Here is a 15,925-nt window from a genome sequence, read left to right on the forward strand (position 1 = left end):
CACCTGGGGCACGGCTGGGCACGGGATGGGGCACGGGATGGGGCACGGGATGGGGCACACCTGGGGCACACCTGGGGCACGGGATGGGGCACGGGATGGGGCACAGCTGGGGCACACCTGGGGCACACCTGGGGCACGGGATGGGGCACAGCTGGGGCACAGCTGGGGCACAGCTGGGCACGGGATGGGGCACGGGATGGGGCACGGGATGGGGCACAGCTGGGGCACACCTGGGGCACGGGATGGGGCACGGGATGGGGCACAGCTGGGGCACAGCTGGGGCACGGGATGGGGCACAGCTGGGGCACAGCTGGGGCACGGCTGGGCACGGGATGGGGCACATCTGGGGCACGGGATGGGGCACAGCTGGGGCACAGCTGGGGCACGGGATGGGGCACAGCTGGGGCACAGCTGGGGCACACCTGGGGCACGGGATGGGGCACAGCTGGGGCACAGCTGGGGCACGGGATGGGGCACAGCTGGGGCACAGCTGGGGCACGGCTGGGCACGGGATGGGGCACATCTGGGGCACGGGATGGGGCACAGCTGGGGCACAGCTGGGGCACGGGATGGGGCACAGCTGGGGCACAGCTGGGGCACACCTGGGGCACGGGATGGGGCACAGCTGGGGCACAGCTGGGGCACGGCTGGGCACGGGATGGGGCACATCTGGGGCACGGGATGGGGCACAGCTGGGGCACATCTGGGGCACGGGATGGGGCACAGCTGGGGCACGGCTGGGGCACGGGATGGGGCACAGCTGGGGCACAGCTGGGGCACGGGATGGGGCACGGGATGGGGCACAGCTGGGGCACAGCTGGGGCACGGGATGGGGCACGGGATGGGGCACGGGATGGGGCACAGCTGGGGCACGGGATGGGGCACGGGATGGGGCACGGCTGGGGCACAGCTGGGGCACGGGATGGGGCACATCTGGGGCACGGGATGGGGCACAGCTGGGGCACAGTTGGGGCACGGGATGGGGCACGGGATGGGGCACAGCTGGGGCACACCTGGGGCACATCTGGGGCACGGGAAAAACAGTAATGAGAAGCTGTTATACATAATTTTAATAACTCAGAACCATGGGGGTTTCTGTTTGGTTGGTTGTTGTTGATGATGATTTTATTTAACAAGGAACACGCATTTTTTTTCTGTGGTTTTGACAAGTCGGGGCAGCAGCATCAGCCTCTGGGTGCCACAGCACAGCAAGATCTCCACGTCACGGGGCCTGTACATGGAAACGGGCTTGAACTGCTGCTTGAAGGCGGAATAACAGAATAATCAGGAAGGAAAGGAAGCACAGGTTAATCTGTTACCTCACTTCAGCTCAGGTCTGAGACAGAAGAATGGTTTCTTTGCAGCGACACGCACCCGGGATCCCCGTCACTGCGGCCGCCCCCGGTGCAGCTCCTCGGCCGCTCTCCCGCAGTGTCTGGGCACGTCCCAGCCCCGCTGCCCCGGGACAGCGGCCGGGAGCTGCCGCACCCCAGGCCGTCCCAGCGTGTCCCGGGCTGGTCCCGGGCTGTCCCAGGCTATCCCAGGCTGTCCCGGGCTGTCCCAGTCTGTCCCAGGCTATCCCAGGCTGTCCCAGTCTGTCCCGGGCTATCCCAGGCTGTCCCGGGCTGTCTCAGTCTGTCCCGGGCTGTCCCGGTCTGTCCCGGGCTGTCCCGGGCTATCCCAGGCTGTCCCGGGCTATCCCAGGCTATCACAGTCTGTCCCGGGCTATCTCAGTCTGTCCCAGGCTGTCTCAGTCTGTCCCGGGCTGTCCCAGTCCGTCCCGGGCTGTCCCGGGCTGTCCCCGCGGCCGCGGCCCCGCGCAGGCGCCGGCGGGCGCCGCCCCTTCCCGGTAGTTGGCGGCGGGGAGCGGCGATGCTGCTGGTGCTGTCGGCGGAGCACCGCGCTCACCTGGGCTGTCTGCCGCGGGCCGGCGGCGCAGGTCGGGGCCGCGACGGGTCCGCGGGCCGGGGGGAGCGAGCGGGGCCGGGGCTGCAGCCGGGTCTGTTCTCTGCCTGTCCTTACAGCCGTCGGCGAGCTGGGGCGCCTGGCGCTGGAGCAGCTGCGGCGGGGAGCGGCACCGCGGGCCTGCGAGTCCGCCGCCAGTGAGAGCCGGGCCGCGGGGAGCCGGGGAGCGGGGGAAGCGGGCCGGGCCGCGGGGAGCCGGGGAGCGGGAGAAGCGGGGCCGGGGCGAGGGGAGCCGGGGAGCGGGGGAAGCGGGCCGGGCCGTGGGGAGCCGGGGCGAGGGGAACCGCGGCGGGGGAACCGGCTGGGCCGTGGGGAGCCGGGGGAGCGGGGGAAGCGGGCCGGGCCGTGGGGAGCCGGGGAGCGGGAGAAGCGGGCCGGGGCGAGGGGAGCCGGGGAGCGGGGGAAGCGGGCCGGGGCGAGGGGAACCGCGGCGGGGGGACCGGCCGGGCCGTGGGGAGCGGGGGAGCGGGCCGGGGCGAGGGGAGCCGGGGGGAGCGGGCCGCGGCGGGGGGACCGGCCGGGCCGTGGCGCTTTCGCGGCTGGAGGGCGGGAACGCGGTGCGCTCTGCGCCGGCCACGAAGGACTCCCGAGTCCTCGGGGCAGCGCGGAGAGGGGCCGAGGGAACGGGCTGGCGGCACGGAGCTCCGGCACCGCGGGGGTCGGTGCTTCGTGCCCGGTGTGGGGAGGGCTACGGACATTCCTTGTCCGACACAAACCCTTCTCTGTACCATGCCATAAGAAATTGGTTTGTGTATTTCTTAGGTTTTTGCGCTAATATGCTGTACATTATTATTTGAAGGGTGTGAAACCCTTTTTTTTTTCTATTTTTTTTCTAATCATAATTTGCACGTTAAGCATTGGATAAGTTTGCGGCTTTGAGTCTCACTGCTGTGGCAGTTAGCAAGTAAAAAGCACTTTGTGCTTTCTTTAAAGGAAAGCTGAACATTGGCGTTGACATCATTCAGCACGGGGTAGAAGGACTAATGTATCTTCTTACTGAGAGTTCCAAGCTTATGGCAAGTATAACTTTTTCATGAGGAATTTGGAGATACTCAAGAGATGTCTTCAGGACACTTAGACCTCTAAAAATACTGGTGAATGGGGAAAAGATGGCTCAAAATTTAATGATATGTATTGTTTTGCTTTCAGAAAAAGGTGTCTCATGCTATTGCCTTATTGAAACATTGTGTCTTCATGTATGACTCTGGAATTTGTATTCAATGTCTGAAGCTAAAACTTGACAACGTTTTAATAGTGTAATTTATTACGTATAGAGACGCTTACTTCAGGATAAGCTGTAAATAATAAAACTCAAATGAAGAGTTTGTTGTTCAGCTACTGCACAGGATGTGGGCTAGACTAGCCCCCTGTTCAGCATTCCTTGTCTTTGTCCAGTGTGGTGGGTTTGAGAGCTTTTTCAGCTCTTGGCATAAAAAGTTTGAGTGGGTATAAGCAGATACGAAAAGATTAGTAGTTGGACAATTACTGTTTCCATCAGAAAGACTAGTAACTATTGATATAGTAGAATATTTGAGCAATGACTACATGGAGAAGAGATGCAGAGACAAGGAATGCCAGATTAAACTCAGGCAAGTGTTGCTCCCAAGAGTAGGTGGGGAGGGGATGGAAATGGTGCAGAGCCTTTCCTTGAAGCAAGGGGTCTTGACTGTCAGGTTACAGTGTGCTGTGGTAGAACGAGGTTGGTTACAGACTGATATTGCGGGGTGGTGCATTGGAGAGGTGCAATGGTATTTTCTGTGCAGTCACTAACAGCTTCCCCAGTGCTGCGACAGGCTGCTGCAGTAAGCACAAAGGCCTGTGAGGCTTCTCCTGCCCTTGGGACAGGAGCCTGAGCACTGCACTGTGTGCTGCTCCTGTGCAGATTGCTGCTGGGTGTTTGTAGTGTGGTTACCAGTGGCACAGTAGCACCCTGACAAATGGATTCACACAGCATGTCGTGCCTTGTGACACAACTGAGGTGCTCCCTCATGCTGTTTTGGTCTTTAATGTGAAGGATGTGATGGGGTTGAATGTTCTTTAAAAAACTGTTCCTGAATCTCATACAAATCTGCAGTAATACATCAACATCTGTAGATCCTTTAAAACCTGGATATTTGCTTTGTCCGAGCTGTAGAATTGTACTTGGACATTCCTGCAGGAAAATAACTGCACCATAGCATATGTGATGTTTAGTTACAGTTTTACTTGTTTTTCAGGAAATAATGATGACTACCTGGCCTAAATTGCTTTTTCTAGATTTCTGAGGTTGACTTCCAAGATTCCATTCATGTTTTGGGATTCTCAGATGAATTGAACAAATCCTTGCTCCAGCTGTACCTTGACAACAGGAAAGAGATCAGGAGCATTCTTGGAGAGCTGGCACCAAGGCTTCCAAGCTACCACAGTCTGGAGTGGAGACTGGATGTGCAGGTGACTTCCCTGATGTTTTTAGTATTCCATCCTTTCCTTCACTTTTTTTTTTTTTTTTTTCATAATAAAAACCTGCTAAACAATGTAAAAACAATTGAGGCAGCAGTACTTCATGTATTTAAAGTGACATGTCTTTGTTAGTGTCCCACAGACAGCCAGCTGTGAAACGAATAGGATGCAATGATGCAAAGTACTTGTTGCCTGATGAAAATTGAATTCATCGTTCTATTGATGTTTTAAAAATATTAACATATACTAAACATATTTGGTCTTGATATCACCTTATTTTCAGAAATACTATGAAAGCATTGATTAAAGTGGGTTAGTATTACTTAATTATGAAACACAATAGTAGCTTGTGTGTATCTTTAATGTGGATGCAAAGGGTTTCTGAACATTAGTCTGAACAGGCTCTACAAAGCTGTTGAGAGCTGTTAGGAGCAATCATTGATAACCAATGATCATTTTCGTGTTCCTGCTCCACTGACCCCCTCCTGCAGCTTGCAAGCAGAAGTTTGAGACAACAGATCAAGCCTGCTGTGACTATGAAGCTACATCTTAATCAAAATGAAGATCAAACTGCCCAGGTGTTGCAAACTGACCCTGCTACCCTGCTCCACCTTATCCAGCAGCTGGAGCAGGCGCTGGGGGAGATGAAGATGAACCACTGCAGAAGAATAGTGCGCAACATGAAATAGCCTTGGTTCCCCTCTGCTCTCTTACTAAGCAGTTTGTAAAACAACTCAAAACACTGCTCACAAATACATTTGGAGGAAAAATAAACATCTGGATCAGATGAACTGTGTTCCTGTGCCAGGATCTTGAGCCAGTATATACTGGCCAAATATCCCTGGCTGCCAGCTTTGCACATACATGCGGTGACCTTTTCCACACAATCTTCTTCATATATAGTACATGGTAATTAAATGTGATCAAATATTACTACTTGGGATTTTTGACTGGTATTTTTAATGTAATTGATCTCTGTTTTCAGGTGAAATGCAAGATGAGCCAATACATAGGTGAGTGGTTTCTCTCATTCCATCTCTCCTCACTACAGGCATAGTCTGGAACTCAGGGCAGCAAAGCAGAAGCTTTAGATAGGGATCTTAGAAACTTTTTGTGTCATCTCACTACCGCCTGATGAATCTGAACAAATTTGCCTTTTTTTCCTGTAAACATTTTAAAAAATCCAGCTGCTGTAGAGCTGATTGGCATCACAGTAAGTGCTGGCAGTCTACACATGGGTCATATCCTGAAGCATGTGCTAGGTGAGAAGGGGGAGGGTTTTCCTTGGGGATTCTGAGTAAAATGGTCAGTTGAAAGCAGATGTTGAGAATGCAGAATGTCTCTGGAGAGCCTGCATGTTCCTTAGTGCAGTGTGTTGCAATATTGAAGAAGGAAAAGCCACAACACTGAATGTTTTTGTTTCGTTTTACAAAAAATTACCTCAACTAAGGATGGTCAAAGGTAAACTTTGAAGCTGGGTGAAACTGAGAGAAGCTCAAACTCTGGCAGAGATCCACAACTAGACTCAAGGAGAGAGAGGAGGAGAAAGACCCTTTATGCCTAGTGTCTTACTTTAAAATTGCACCTTTCAGTTTCTTCTGGAGGAAGTGCTGAGCCTGGAAAAGCAGCTGCTCAGCAGCAGCATTTGGGCTTAATTACTGGAAAAGCAGATTTGCCTTTAGGTGAGGTTGGAACTGGTCTACATCTCTGCAAGTTCTTGCTTCTCTGTCTCCACAGCATCCAGGGTGGCTGCTGAGGGCTTAGCACTTCCAGCCCGCTGGTGAGTGTGACTGCACAGCAAGCAGCACTGGCTGCCTGTGCCTCTGTCTGGCAGGTGAGGCTGGGGGTGAAAAGGCACATGTGTCAGTAACCCAGAGATACTGGTAAAATAGGAAGTCACCCTTGGATACTCACTTGGATTTTCTTTTAAACTCCCAAATTAAAGGTGGCATATAAAGCTACATTTAATGCATTTTCTCTAATTAATTTGCACTTGCTTTATTGAAACCCTTGAACAGGACAAGACTACAAAGCATTTTTCACAAGCTACTAAAAAAAAGTTATGGTGCTACTTTGAACCCATTTTATTTTTAACGGGGTTTTTAAAATTTACTACTGTTCCATTGTGTTCTTTGTTCTCCATTGCCACTTAGTTCAGAGGAACACAAGTTTTCTGTTGCTGTATGGCTGCTCACAGGGGGACATGGAGCACCCAGCTGTAGTTACTGCCTGCTCGGAGTCTCCCTGCACAGAGCAAACCCAAAGCAGAGGCAGAACCATGCCAGGCTGCGCTGTGTGCTGCTCACCTGATTACTGAGAAAGAACAAGGCTTGCCCAGGGACCCCTGAATGTTTTATTTTCTGACAGACATCACAGGTGTTGCTTCACCTGCGTAGGTTTTCTCAGAAAAATGTTAATCTATGAAGAGGTTTGATGTAGAGCAGTGATAGATCTAGATTAAAAACTACATGTGGCATTTCTTTAACTCATTAGATGATCATCATATAGGGGTACTTCTAAAAGTGCACTTACTTCTAAGCTGCTTGCTTGAGTTTTCATTGAAGAAGAGATTGAACTTGCTGCTAGAAAATCCACAACAAACAAAGTCATAGTAAATGCTTCAGATGAACACAAAATCTCTGCTATTCAAAAACATTTGAACACCATGTGAAATAGAGATAAAATAATGTTACTGACTTATTTTTTACAGTGTAAAATCTTGCAATGAGACTAAAGAAATAATGATAAGGAGCTTTATATGTCACACGTCTGATTTGGTTCCTTTATCACTTAATCCAACCCCATTGTGATGGAAGTGTCCTTGTCTTCCACAGACTTGAGCATATTGAGTCACTTGCTCTGAAAGCTGGCAGTCATATTTATTTTTTGTCCAAAGAAGCAAGTTAGTATTTCTAAACAAAGACTAATGACAACAATACTATGAACATTTATTCTTACAGTTTTAATCACTCCCAAATTATTGGAGAAAAATCCTTTAGCTTATACCAAGTGGTACAATAGCAGGTAATTGTATTATTCAGTAAAAAGTGCAGCTGAAGTACATCTTGTTGAAGAGGACAGTTCTAACTGTAATAAACGTGGCTTAGGTTTAGGACAGATGTGTATGTACTCACCCATAAGATGCCATGCTTACAAAAGTGGTCTAATTAACACAGATGAGATGGCCCCATGCATGAGACTGTCAAAGCCTTTCCTTGAGGGGACATGTCACCTGGGAAGGAATGGAACAGGTGAGTGGTTCGTCTTTACTCAAAGATACAGAGCCCTGGAAGCAAAAAAAAAGCCCTTTTAAAGGCTGTATGAAAAATCCCTCATGTTCAGATCATTATCTGTGCAATAACCACATGCACACATACCCAGAATCTCATATGCAAAGGAATTAAATAAGGATATTGCAGGAAAGAAAAAAAGATTTCTGCATAGACCTGGGGCATGTCCTGTGATTAGCACTGCTCTTTGAGCTCGTTGCAGCAAGGAACCCAGTACGAAGCAGTAGAAGAATGGTACGAAAATTCTTTGGGAAGGGAGACATAAACAAGTCTCAGGAGTACTGGGTTTCCTGACCAGAAACACAGCAGATGTCAGGAAAAATAAAAAATAAAAAAAAAAAAAACCAAACCTCAAAACAATAACAACAAAACCCCCAGACTCTCACAAAACCAAAGAACAATAAAACAAATCTCGAGGAGATCTGCCAAGCTAATGGAAATGTGGACAGGAAATGTGACGAAACATAACTGACAAGGAATATTTGTTGAAGCAAGGCCATCAGGAAATGCACAGGATCTGTTTCACAGAGCTAGCTGTAGTCGGTGTACAGGTTTAAACTCCGGCTCTGAGAATCTACATAACCAACATTACATGTAACACTGATCTGAGGGACAAGGATGGTTCAGTCAGACCCGCATTTTCCACTAGAGAAGCCAAATGCAGTTTAGAGAAGTTCATGCTTCTTTTAAGGAAATAAGGAATAAAGTTCAGAAAAAAATTACTTAAGACTTTTCTAGTGTAGATTCTGATTACTGAGGAGGGTGTATTCTTATCAATCAGCACAGCCTGGAGTCTGTCCAAAACACAGAAATAAAATAACAAAATGCATTACTCAAATAAAGTTGTGTTTGTTTAGCCAGTGTGTGATATCTCTGTGTGTGTAGTCATAAAAACACTGGATGCTTCCCTCTGTAAAAACCAACACTAAAGCTGGAAAGTTAACAATATTATTCTTTATAGACACAGCTTCTGAATTTAAACAATTTTTGCTCACATCGCCGTTCAAAAGTTATTCCAAGTGCACCAACAAATGAGACAAGATTCAAACAACAATTGTATTTATTAATTATAGAAAACCTCAGGTATGCATTTTGATGACAGCTCTCGTTTCCAGTATAGGCTAAATCAAAGACAAGTGACTGAATGGGCAGTCAGCAGAGATCCACAAAGCATCACGCCAGCATTTGAAACTACCCCTATGGACAGTGAGCTGGAAGGACTTAACGTACATCTCTGCACAGGACTCCTACTTGCCAGCAAAAGGCCAAACCTTATCCCAATCACAGCGAAGTGGTTGCTGTCCATGTCACTAGGAATGCTTCATTCCTGCCCATTGCCATAGCATCACTAAATTATGCAATTAAACTTGTGCGTGAACTAATTTAGGCATCATTTTGCCTTCAGAAATTAGTATCGCTCATTAACTTTCTGAACGACGGTTTTGGAGCAAAGCTCCTCAGCTTGGCAGAGACAGAGCTCCCGAGGCTGCCCGGGCACCAGGAGCTGGGGCGGGACGGGAGCAGCGGCTCGGCGCGGGGTCCCCGCGGGGCGGAGCGCGGCCGCTGCCCCGGCTGCGAGCGGCACGGCGGCGCGGGGCGAGCGGGGGCGCGGGCGGGGCGCGCTGCTCCAGGGCCGGCCCGTGCCCAAAGTTTCCGCGGCAGTTGCATAACTGCGGGCGGGGCGGCGCGGGGGCCGGGCTGCGGCCGCCGGCTCTGCCCCGTCCCGGCTCTGCCCCGTCCCGCCGCCGCCCGGGGCCGCCCCGCCCGCCCGGGACACCGGCGCGGCTGGCGGGGGCGCAGAGGCACCGTGCGCCCGCCTCGCCCGCTCTGCTCCCGGCCGGCCCGCCCGCTCCAGAGGGCACGGCCTCGGCGGCGGCCCGGCAGCGGGGCCGGCTCCGGCCACCGCCCGTCCCGGGACGGCTGCGCCCGCCGGCGGGCCAGAGGGGCGGACAATGAACCCCGCGGCCCGCGGCCCCGCCGCCGGGGCAGCAGGTGATCCACGTCACGCAGGACCTGGACACGGAGCTGGAGGCGCTCTTCAACGCGGTGATGAACCCCAGGCCCAGCTCCTGGCGGAAGAAGATCCTGCCCGAGTCCTTCTTCAGGGAGCCCGACTCGGGCTCGCACTCGCGGCAGTCGAGCACGGACTCGGGCGGGCCCCCGGCGCGGCTGCCGCCCGTGCACGGCCGCTCGCACTCCTCGCCCGCCTCGCTGCCCGGCGCGGCCGCGGCACCGCAGCACGGGCACCTCCGGCAGCGCTCCTGCGATGTCACGGACGAGCGGCCGCTGCCGCCGGGCTGGGAGATGGCGCTCACGCAGACCGGGCAGCGCTACTTCCTCAAGTGAGTGCGGCGGGGGCAGCGGGAGGGGCTGCGCCGCGAGGCCGCGGGGTGGCCGCGGGTCCGAGGTGTATGCGACATTCGGGGGGGGAACATCCCTTCCCGATGGGACGAGAGAGGCGAGGGAGAAGTCCTGCCGTGTTTGTTGATAACGAATTTATTTCCTGCTTGGTCCAAGAGTCTGAAACTTGATTTTTTTTTTTTTTTTTTTTTGAGAAGAGTTCAAAAGCAGATATTCCAGGGAGTTTCTGGAACGTGGGAGCAGAGCTCTGCATGCCCGTGACCCGCCGGAGGTAGAAGGGGCTGTGGATGGGGGCAGCTGCCCGGCCCGGCTCCGGGCGCGGTGCGTCTGGAGCATCCCCGTCTGCGGGGACGCGGCAGGAGGCCGCCTTGCTCCAGCGACGGGTTTAGAGAAGTGTGCTAACACAACTGCCGGTATCTCTTCTGGCTGGTCATTTTCGCCAGAGTGTTTTATTTATGACAATTGACATTTGATTCAAAGCCGTTTAATAGGCCTGAAAATATGTAATAACTAATGAGTGGTAAGGCAACAGTGCCTTATTTTGGTGGATTCTGTAAGTCAGCTGCAGATTCATTGCAAACTAAGTTGTACTGCATTAACTTGGTAAATAAGAGAAAATGTTTGCTAATGAAATAAAACATTTACTGATGAAGCATCTACCTGAGGATATTGAGGGAGTTAAACTGCCGGGGCTCCAGGGCATCATTTACTTGCTCTCTACAGCCTTCTTGTTCAGAAGAGTAAAATCTTGAGTTCACATATGATCACCCATGTGGGGGTATTCAGCCATCATAAATGTCATAGAAACAGTGTGTGAGGGAAAAAAGGGACAAAACTGTTCAGAAAATAAAAAAAAATACTTGATTGTATAATGATTTCTCTGCCTTGTGGGTTTGGAATCTCTAATGGATTACTCAAGAGCCCAGTCTCTGAATAACTCAGCAGAGTTTAGATTTTTTGCCTTTTGTCACACTCTGAGCTACCAGCAAAGCATGTAAATTCCTTTCTGTATGTCACTGGATGTTGTTTGTGATATGTGTGCATGTGTCCCAGGGTCCAAACTTAGAAGTTTGTTATTAATCTGGTTTATCACCTAAATGAGAAGATCTCATGTCTCTGCACTTTGCATGTATTTTTCTCAATAGAACAAGCTACAGAGAAGTAGCTGACTGACAGGAACACTGTTACAGACCATTCATAAATAATTATTCAACACGAATTCTTGCTAGGGTTTGGCTAGGGAGTGTTTTCAGATACCTCTGGCTAAAAATTGCATAATATAATCTTTGTATGCTCTGTGATTTTTGACTAATATCAAAATGAGCTCATGTGGTTTCACCTTCCTGTCATGCCTTTCTGACCTAGAGGCAGAGTTTTCCGAGTCAATGGATTCATGTTGCTTAGGCCAAAAATAAAAGGCCTTTAGTAAATGAAAAGCATAAGTAAAAACTTCAAGTGGTTTTAATCTTTTTTCCCAAATCCTGTCAACAGTAATACTCTGATTAACAGCATCCTTTTAAATATAAAATACAATATGTATTGTGCATGTAATTTGTTACCTAAATTAATATTTGTTTTGCTTTCCCAGTTTTGTCTGTCCAATTGAACTTCTCTCATTTATACAAAAACTAATTGGAATAATGCATTTCTTTATACCTTTAATGTATTTTGTTATACCCCAATGCTTTGGGGAGTAATATTTAGCTATAAAATGCTCATATGTGATTATAGTATTTCACAAATGGTGTGATATTCTTCAGGTGAAAAGACAATTTAAGATTGATTATGGAAAGCAGCATTTAAAGCTGTGTGCAATAAAATAATAGAGGATTTGAGTCAGGTGATGTGCTAAAAATCATATTTGATTAAACTAGGCATACAAAGTTACATTTCCCTATACTCAAGGAAAAACAAAAAGCCAGTGCTTTCCAGCATAATGATAAAGATTTGTTTCTTCAAATTAGCAAAAAAAAATTGAGAAACCAATTAAAAGGAAATAGCCAAATTAGGTCCTATTAAAGCCTTTATTATCTGTTGAAGTTTAGAATGCAATTTGTTGTATTAAAACCTATTTTAAATAATTATTTAACAGAAGTACTAGTGTGAGTTTCAATGAACAGTGAGCTAACCTTGTTGATGGGGAGCCAGCTACAACTTGAAGCAGTTGCAGTCCTGCATGTCAGTTCCTGCAGAAATTTTCTGGCTGTGACTGGAAGAAACATAAGTAGCCTGGGGACCACTCCACCCTGTAATTAAATACCAAGCAGCATAAGTGGGGGCTGGAAAACAGGCTAATGAACACACACTTGCAGCAATGTTATCTAAAGCATTTTTCTGTGTGAGCATGTGTGGAAAAAAATGTAAGTGTGATTTATTTGTGATAAAAAGCATTTCTGTAGAGACAGGCCTACTGCCTGCTCTTAGGCCGTGAGCAGGGAATGTCAGTTGCATATTGAGCTGCATGCTGGGCTATGTATACGTGTTCTGTAAAAGAATGTTTCAAGTATTGCTTTATACTAGTTTGGGTTTAGGTGGTACAGCCTCATATTTCTAATGAAGACTGAGGGTTCCATATTTTCTCAGTGTATGTAGAGATCTTCTTGGTCAGACTCTCATAAACAGATTTGTGAAACTCTTGCCACTGTTGTCTTTATCACTGTTATTTTTAAAATGTTACAATAAACAATTGCCATACCAGGACATATTTGCCAGTAAGTTCTGCTCGAGGATAAAGAGGCTAATTACTTACAATATTTCGTTTACTCAAAATGTTCAGATTTTTTTTTTACTGGCTTCTGTTGGACTAGAGCTTGATTTAACACATGATCAGTTTTATATAACTAAGCATGTTCAGCAGGACAGCAGAAGAGTAATATAAATAATATAAATACTATAAAAAGTAATACAAATACAATGAAAAACTTTTTTCCTGGGAATGACAAAACAAAAAGTACTAAGGTAGCTGAACTGCTGAAGTGATTTTCTGATACAGTCTTTCCTTGAAAAGCATTTGTGTTAATTCTGTAGAGAATTGAATCTGTTATTTTACATTGGTAATTTACATTGTGCTGGGTGCTGTACAGCATTCACCATAGAGAAGCTTTTCCATCTTGGGGATGCAGTTACACAGCTGGAAGTGGGGGAGGAGATGGACAGTGCCTGAGGAGGTGCCTCGGGTTCTGGTGAGAATGTGGAGGGCGCTGATGGCTGTGCACTGCTGTGCCACGGGTGTGCCTCGGTCACTCTGGGGTGAGGGGTGTCTGCGAGGGGCTCATGTGGCCTTGGCTTTCCTTGGTCCTTGCACAAGAGTGGTGAAGGCAGGAGGCCGTGCATCCCTGCTGCCTTTGGTGTCGGGCAGTACAGAGACATTTCACAGATTCATGGGGCTTTTGGAGCATTTAATCCACACCTTAAGTGATTTTTTTTTTTTTGTTCCCTGTTTCCAGTGGTTATTCCTGTGGGATTTAAAGCCTGAACTATTCCCCTTGCCAGCATCCCTTTATTAAAAATAAATGTAATGTGCTAGACAGTACCAGGATGTATTGGTGCCAATGGCTTTTATCCAAAATTGTTGAGTGCATTAAAGAGTTCTTAACAGGCAAGAAAGCTGTGATGCATCACTGAAGTTTATTTGTCAGAAATTCAGCTATAGCTCACATTTATAACTCATTTTAGAGATGCTTAGGAAGTTCTGAGATTGGAATGCACACATCAAAGCTAAATTTTCAACCTGTATTTGGCAGCATTAGGGGTCTGTCTGATTGCTCCTCAAGTGCTGATTTAATGATGATGATGTTGGAGTTCCACTTAAAAACTACCAAGGGTCCATGAGCTGCTCTTCTCTGAATTCGGCAGTAGAACCAGCTACAGAGTTTCTGATGGAGGCTGGTATTTATTCATTTTCTGGTCCCAGAGGGTGTCTTTCCATGATGAACAGACTGGTTTTTTCAGAATCTAAAAATCATGTCATCAGTGGTGCTTTAAAGGATTTGGTGGTTAATGTGGAGCTTAATAAAATCTGAGGACAGAAGCAGATATGGAATAAAATTGCTTCAGGGACACATTTAATTTGCAGGAAGTGATCCAGTTCCCTCTCCTGTTGAGTTTTCTGAGTTAGGATACAAGCTACATTTTGTATCCTAAAGTGTCAGTAAACATCAGTGAAGGAAGCTTTAAGCAAGACTGTGCTGACCCTAGAAGTATTTACAAGAAGAATTTCCTTTGAGGAAATATTTAAGAAACTTCTTGTAAAGGGCTGTCTAGAAGCAGAATTTGAATTTTGCTGTATACATTTCTAAATTATTTAGGGAATCAGTGGTAGCTGTCCCGTACAAACTACTGTGTTGATGTAGAATTTGATATATTGGACTTATGTACAATTTTAAGATAACAAATTAATAATGTGTGCGTGGAATTATTGGTTTAATGAAATTTGTCTTAAGTTAGTCCTTTAGTCATAGTGTTAAACCCAAAGTCCTTGAGTACTCATGCATTAATGGATAATAACTGACACATTCATCTCATTAGATAAGCTGAAAATACAATTGCTTTATGCATTAATGATTAGGAAATAGTAACAATTAGCCTATTCTTAGAAAGATATCTGTAGAATTGATACAGGTGTTAATTAAGAATGCTGCCATGAAAACTAGACGTTTTCTCTGAAACCATCTGAAAGGGTTTTGTCTTTAAAAAGGGTTTGGGTTGCACAAAGGAAGAAAATGAACAGTGGGTTTATTTTTATCATGTTTGTGAGCTGCTATAGTCAGCATCTAAAAGCTGGTCTGCCTGACCATCTTTACTCCATAATTAGTAAATGACAGTGTGGAGAGCTGTCTGCCTCTGAAGGTGATGGATGTGTTCAGTTTTAAACAGGCTTGACAATACAGAATCTGTAAAGTCTTACTTTCAAGCTTTTTGCTGTTCACTCCTTCAGATAGTGTGTGAAGAGTCGGTGGCTGGGCTTTGGCTTGTTTCCTTTGGATGCTTTAGCTGAAGTTGAAAATTCTGTCTGTTTGATATGGGGGCCCGTTACAGGACAAGAGCTTCTTTGTGACAGTGTTCGGTGCTCAGGGGCTTTGCTTGACTGGCCGATACAAATTGTATCAAAGCAATTCAATCCAAAGGAAATGTCATGTGGGCTGAATTTCAACATAGAGACTTGTGGCATTTCCCCTCTTCATTTAGGGAGAGAGAGGTCATGATGTAGGGTGGAGGTATTTGGGGGTTATTTGTTTCTTTGTTTGTTTCTTTGTGGATCTTTTTATTTTCTTTAACTCAAAGTCCAGACCAAGAGAGCTCTTCAAGAATGGAAAACTCAGGAACACTGCACTGACCTGCAGTTTTCCCCACCTATGACTATTTTAAAGGCAGATGTGATGGAAGCTGCCCTGCAGAGACAGACACAGACTTGCTAAGAGAATAGAGCAGAATGTATCGTGTTAAAACTGAAATAATTGCTTGGAGTGTCGCCAGAAAGTAACGCAGTACAAAGGGAGATGTGAAGGAGGAGTTGGCTGCTCGCGTGTCCTCGTGCTTCGCAGCGTGCGCATCAGCAGTCGCAGCACAAGCACAGCAGCAGCAGAGCTGCAAGGTCAGACACAGCTTTTCCTGCATTGACTTGTTTCTCTGATCATGTCTGCTGACCCCTCTCTGTTTGCATGATCAAAATGATCCTTTTCGTTTATTAGGTATTGATCTCTCCCTCATAATTTTTGGATGCATTATTCTGAGTCTTCCAGGTTTGAGAATAGCAGGATGCTGCCATGGTACTTTTGAGTTTTTACTTGTACCACAAGTAATCATTTTTTCCTACCTGTGATCAATTTTCCATGTCTGTCTACTGTTTTTTTTTTAATTAAATGTTCTAT

At 47.7% G+C, this 15,925-nt stretch overlaps 2 protein-coding genes across 2 annotated transcripts in view; both read left to right on the forward strand.

Annotated features, from left to right (window-relative positions):
- Positions 1-1,735: 1,735 nt before the first annotated feature.
- Positions 1,736-5,340, forward strand: COMMD2 (COMM domain containing 2). The gene is made up of 5 exons (XM_038145485.1): positions 1,736-1,939; positions 2,025-2,102; positions 2,899-2,981; positions 4,222-4,395; positions 4,896-5,340. The coding sequence occupies exons 1-5, from the start codon at positions 1,873-1,875 to the stop codon at positions 5,091-5,093; spliced, it is 600 nt and encodes a 199-aa protein (XP_038001413.1). The 5' UTR covers positions 1,736-1,872; the 3' UTR covers positions 5,094-5,340.
- A 4,310-nt stretch (positions 5,341-9,650) lies between these two features.
- Positions 9,651-15,925, forward strand: part of WWTR1 (WW domain containing transcription regulator 1) — a gene marked incomplete at its 5' end in the record, with an annotated part of 41,834 nt that continues 35,559 nt past the window's right edge. Inside the window, 1 exon segment of the mRNA XM_038145253.1 lies at positions 9,651-10,036. Coding sequence (XP_038001181.1) covers positions 9,651-10,036 — 386 coding nt within the window.

This window comes from Motacilla alba, chromosome 9 (genome assembly GCF_015832195.1).
Source record: "Motacilla alba alba isolate MOTALB_02 chromosome 9, Motacilla_alba_V1.0_pri, whole genome shotgun sequence".
In the NCBI taxonomy this organism is placed as follows: Eukaryota; Metazoa; Chordata; class Aves; order Passeriformes; family Motacillidae; genus Motacilla; species Motacilla alba.

What these genes read in the sequence shown, in the direction of transcription:
- COMMD2 (XM_038145485.1), top strand. Translation starts at nt 1,873, where the DNA reads ATGCTGCTGGTGCTGTCGGCGGAGCACCGCGCTCACCTGGGCTGTCTG. An exon ending in GCCGCGGGCCGGCGGCGCAG is followed by an intron (nt 1,940 to 2,024) that starts GTCGGGGCCGCG and finishes CTGTCCTTACAG; the next exon opens with CCGTCGGCGAGCTGGGGCGC. An exon ending in GGCCTGCGAGTCCGCCGCCA is followed by an intron (nt 2,103 to 2,898) that starts GTGAGAGCCGGG and finishes CTTTCTTTAAAG; the next exon opens with GAAAGCTGAACATTGGCGTT.